The sequence below is a fragment of the Lycium barbarum genome, chromosome 12, assembly GCF_019175385.1.
Source record: "Lycium barbarum isolate Lr01 chromosome 12, ASM1917538v2, whole genome shotgun sequence".
Taxonomy (NCBI): domain Eukaryota; kingdom Viridiplantae; phylum Streptophyta; class Magnoliopsida; order Solanales; family Solanaceae; genus Lycium; species Lycium barbarum.
The window spans coordinates 64303030-64308791 of NC_083348.1; the positions used below are offsets into that span (position 1 = coordinate 64303030).

General features: G+C 33.6%; 1 protein-coding gene across 1 annotated transcript; it reads right to left on the bottom strand.

Moving 5' to 3' along the window:
- Positions 1-218: 218 nt before the first annotated feature.
- On the bottom strand, positions 219-2375 carry LOC132622874 (uncharacterized). Its single transcript, XM_060337543.1, has 2 exons — positions 2132-2375; positions 219-1050 (listed from the first exon to the last, which is right to left on the bottom strand). The coding sequence occupies exon 2, from the start codon at positions 1007-1009 to the stop codon at positions 347-349; it is 663 nt and encodes a 220-aa protein (XP_060193526.1). The 5' UTR covers positions 1010-1050; positions 2132-2375; the 3' UTR covers positions 219-346.
- Positions 2376-5762: the final 3387 nt, after the last annotated feature.

The following is a 5762-nucleotide window of genomic DNA, read 5'->3' on the forward strand; positions in this document are numbered from 1 at the left end:
AAAGCAAAAGAAGTAAAATATCCAACAGAGCATGACAGTCTACATAAAGGACGTATACAGATGAATTAAGAGTTAGAGCAAAGGTTTTTTGGGTATTTTTACCCCCGGGTATGGAAAAAGAAGCAGCTACAGCAAGCTCTCATACTCATATACCATGCATGTCAAGGCGTCAAGGAAAAATAAACATGTTACACGACCGAAGCAAAGTGCAACCCCACTAATCGCATCAGTTCATCTTTGCATTGCAACTCCGAGTACAAAAATTCAACATATTTACAACCATTAAGAATGATTACTACAAGTTAGTATGAGGCAACAGCTTCCTGAGATGAAGGGGAAAGTTCATTCAGTAACCAAACAAATACAGGAACACAAGAAATCCAACAAGTAAGAACATAAACTTCAAATTATTATCTGCCTGACTTTGAGTTGACCGTGCAGCATTGTGAACATTTGCCCCGCGATATACAGGAGGATACCCGTATGGGTAATTTGGTGTTGCATCAAATGCAGTTGGACCAGGGAATCCATTAAACTGAAAACTGAACAATGATGGGAATAATCCACCGAAACCAGCAGACATTGTAAAGTTACCAAAACTCGCACTTGCTCCTGGAAAAAACCCTCCCATAAGACCAACCGCAGGGTTAGGAAAAGTATTTGATTCCGGTGGAGGAGCTGTTTCAGGTCTTTGCCCTGCTGGCCTTCTAGGTATTTCAACTCCAGGTACTGGTTTCGATCTGGGATCAGTTGATGTCCTCCCTCTACCATAAAGAGGAACTAACTTCTCCTCTTGTATAAGGGCCTTACAAACAGGGCACTCATGGCATTGTGAGTGAAGCCTTAGCCATCTATACAAACACGGCCAACAGTAGAGGTGACCACAAAGGGTCACAATAGGGTCTTGTGCCAATTCAAAGCAGATGTTGCACTCAAAATCACCAGCATCATTGTTGCCATTTCCCGAGGAAGAAGAACTCTCATATGCCTTTGCTGTTGAGTTCTGCATATTTCACCCAGTCTTAATTAGCACATAGAAATGCACTTCGCCTGTCAATTGCAAGGTACCCATATTAATTCCAATGTTAGCAACCAACATTCCTCGTGCATACACACAACAAATTTGAAAACAAAAAAGATAGTCAAAACGCACTACGAATGCGACAAGCAAGATCCAGAAAACCAGAACGAACGACAGATGAGCATTAAGAAAACTGAACCTAAATCATTTGCTCAAAATATTTTAACTTGGCGAGCACATGTTTTTCAGTAAGCTAGACCCCTATGTTGTTTAATATAACCTCGGACACTCGAGAAATCTGTTGGACATGCCCAGGCCTCTAGTCAGTTATAGACAGATTTCTAAAAGGTCAAATCTTTGATGATTCCATCATCTATGATTGAGTTGCGATGACATCCCCGTGATACCAAAACTAGCTATCACTATACAAACATTCAACAAAAACAGAGATGAACCTTTTCTTTTGCTTGAGCGTTTGATACCATTAGAATGATATATCTCTTTATATCTCAATTAAAATGATGTATTACAACCATAAGAGGCTTTTATAAATAAGATAAAACACTATCTCAGTTTGAAAAATTCTATAGCCTGGGCAATTTGCCAACGAAAAAAACATAATAATGAAAGGTAAATCATGGATCAAACAAGCTCGAGATGAAGAATTCCACCCCGATTTCATTCTTTAAGGCATTGGAAATTCCTATCAGTTTGAGCTGATTTCTGAAAGAAGGGTTTCCTTTAATAGAATAATTCAACCATATTTCTGTTACCTTAAATATATTGATAGCTTTTTGAACGCGAAATTAGACAACCCATTGACGAACACCTAACATTTTAATCATGACCTATGTACGAAGATGTAAAGCAGAATTATCTATAATGACTTAATGAAACAAAAGTATGTATTATAATCATAATTTAACCTGATAAACTGTGACAAAATTGCTTCTACACACAAATAGCTCGCGATTTCCATAATATCCGATCAGATCACATAAGATGCAAATTTAAAATTAAGAATTACAAAAAGAATCATATAACAGACGTCAACCAGTTTAGGATTAAGGTAAAATTGATTGATTAATAGTGAAGAATTATAAAACTTACCGATTTGGACGAGAAAGAATGATGATGACTTCAAACGATATTGATCTCTGCAATGTTATATGTATAATAAAAGAATTGACCAAATCGAAGATTCCAGGGCTTTCTACATACTTTGGAATTCAAAATCTTGTAGGAGAAAATTTAGGATACCGCTATGCTATAGGAAGTTTCCAGGGGATTTCGGTCTAACTTCAGTCCTCCGTTTTTTTGGGCCTCAGAATTTTCTCAGGTCCAGTTAAAACCCAACAACTGTTGGGTATACATTACAATGCTTCTAAAATTAACCAAAGTATGTACTCCCTCACCTCCCTTTGATGTGACAATCTTCCAACTTTAGAGCCCGTTTGGATTGGCTTATAAGTTGCTGATGAGATGTTTTTAGTTTTTTTGAGTGTTTAGTTGATCAGATTAAAGTTATTTTGTGCTTAAAATAAGCTTAAAAAAATAATTGGGTCAGTTTGGCTTAGCTTATCTAAAGCAGCTTATGAGCTGACAACAGCTTATAAGCCAAAAAAAAAAAAAAAAGTTAGGCTACTCCAACTTATTTTATTTTTTGACTTATAAGCTGTTTTCAGCTCATAAGCTGTTTTTTTTTAAGCCCATCCAAACAGGCTCTTAATATGTTTAACAGAATGATACTCCATTTTGATCTTTTGTTAGTGAAATAATAAGTACTCCCTCCGTATCAATTTAAGTGTGTTAATTAGATTAGACATAAAATTTAAGGAATAAAAAATAATTTTTGAATCTTATGGTCCTAAATTGAAGATGTGTGTAATGTAATAAAATATTCTTTGAATTTTGTGATTTTGAATTTGTTATGTAAAATGTTTGAATTGTCAACTCACTAAATATAAAAAAAGACTCTCGTTCGGGGACAAACCAAAAAAAAAAAAAGTAAGACACTTCGGATGGAATGAGTACCTAATGAGATAAGAAATTGATCTAGAGACCAATCTCTTTATCAAAAGATCAACACACTATGGGGTCGTTTGGTTTAAGGTATAACATGGGTTATGCCGGTACTAATTTTTATACCACGTTTGGTATAAGGTATAGATTTATCCCGGGATTATTTTATACCTTGTACCAAACGTGGTATAAAAATTAGTGCTGGAATAACTCAACTTATACCTTCTTAACCCACTTATACTGGGATTATTTTATACCATCTTTCAGATGGTATAAAATAATACCAACAAATGGTATAAATTAGTCCCGGGATTGTAATCCCGGGACTATTTTGACCTCAAACCAAACGACCACTATAAGTATAATATAGTAGTCGTGCGCTGTACCTTATTTATTAATAGAATTTATTTATTACTTTTTTTTCTGTCCAATCAAAGCATGCCCAAAAGTAAATTAATCCTTGGACTGCTACGAAAAACATTATTAGATTTCAAAGTAGCACGATCTAATTCAAAATTTTCACCCAATTGAGCACGTATGAATATGAGAGCACTCATTTTGAGGTGGGCTTACTACTTAAATGCTTTCAGCAGTTATTCGCTCCGCACTTGACTACCCAACATTTATCAAAATCGATGTATCATACTTTTCACTTTAATCAATTTAAAAAAGAATGTCAAATTTTCTTATTTAGAAACAATATAACGTTAAACTTCTTTTTCACCCTTAATATGATGATTTATATTTCTAAATGTTGAATACGTGACATATTTTTAGTTTGTTAGTTGTTGTCCTAGTTTATAGGAGTTTGTTGATAGCAGGTTTCTATTTCTTATGAACACAACTGCTGTTATAGGTAGAATGTTGTTATACAGAAGTAAAATATAACATAAAAAATTGGTTTCGGAGAAAATTCGACTGTTATAGTGAAATACTGTTATAACGAATGGAAATTATACAGAGAATTGACTGTAGCAGCTTTTTTCTTCTTTTTCTTTGGTGGCGGAGAGGGTATTATACCTTTTTAAGTCTGCTACTAAAAGCTAAAGCTTGCTAAAGTCTAATAACAAAGGTGGAACTAAAATTTTAAGTTGATGTATTCTAGATTTTAGAAAAGAAAATTATTGAATTCTTGATAAATTATGTGTACATATTAAGTGGGGTTTTGAAACAAATACAAAATGTGCTTCAAAACTATAAAATTTTGCTGAACTTGTAAGCGGAATGCTAGCTCCGCGCTACTTATTTAGCTCTCAGAACTTGAGACTTTGTTTTCCTACAAGTTCTTTTAAGTTTAACTTTTTTTAGTTAACATTTAATTTAACTGGCAATGAAATAGGTAAATATCATGGAAGATTAGAATTTAAACGCAATACATACAAAAATGATAAGTGACCTTTTCTGATCTATCTAAGCTTTAGTGCGTAAAATTATCTAGTACTTATGTTAGTGATATAATAAGTACCTAATGAGATCACTGAGTTATGCACAAATTAATCTAGAGACCAATCTTTTTATCAAAAGACCAACACACTATAGTACATAGTAGTCGTGCGCGATACCTTATTAATAGAAATTATTTATTACTTTTTTTTGTCCAAACGAAGCATGCCTAAAAGTAAATTAATCCTTGGACTGCTATGAAAAACATCATCAAATTTCAAAGTAGCACGATCTAATTCAAAAATTTCATCCAATTGACTATGTTTGAATAGGGAGAGATCTTGTGGTGGGCTTACTACTTAGATGCTTTCAGCAGTTATCCGCTTCCCACTTGGCTACCCAACGTTTACCGAAATCGATGTATCATACTTTTTATTTTATCTATTTAAAAAAGAATGTCAAATTTTCTGACTTAGAAACAACATAGTAACTTTAAACTTCTTTTCCACCTTTAATAAGATGAGTTATATTTTTTAATCACACAAATATCTGTGATTTGTTTTACAGTACACGCTCCAAAAATCTTTCTTTCGTTTTAAACTATGTGTTCAATCAAACACCCTCACCTAAATTGAGGCGGAGAAAGTAGAAGACAAATGTGTCTTTTGTTTGGGGGTGGGGGTGATTGTGGGCTTTTTGTATGAGGTGCGATGGATGGATTGGACCGAGTTAAGCCGGACTTGAAATAGATCCAAATGACCACACTTTCGATTCCTAAGCCCAAACTCCATCTACGAGCCATTCTTAAAAGATAACATCAATATGTGGACAAGGAATTCAGTGTCTTCTTGATTGCTAGACAGATCAACACGATAACACGGTGCAAAAGTTCACAATTCTACTAATTGAAGCTTAATATATATATATATATATATATATATATATATATATATATATATAACGAGAATTAAAATAAGAATTTATCATTAATCGGCACCAAAATCACAGTTTTCTCAATATATTGTTACTCCCTCCCTTCACTTTTACTTATCCAGTTTTGACTTTGCACCTTTAAGAAATAATAAGTGATATGAATATTTTACCACAATACCTATATTAATTGATGTTTAGTGTTAGGTCTTGGGAAATGATTCGGGGAATAAGTAATTAATTTTAAGGGTAAAACATGAAGAAAAATATATGTTTTTCTCTTCATCTACTAAAAGTGACAATAAAATATAACGGACAAGTGAAAGTGAACATACAGAGTACTTAATAGATTATTTGGGTCTATTAGAACTTGGGTAAATTTCACAGATGGTTACTTAACTATTGT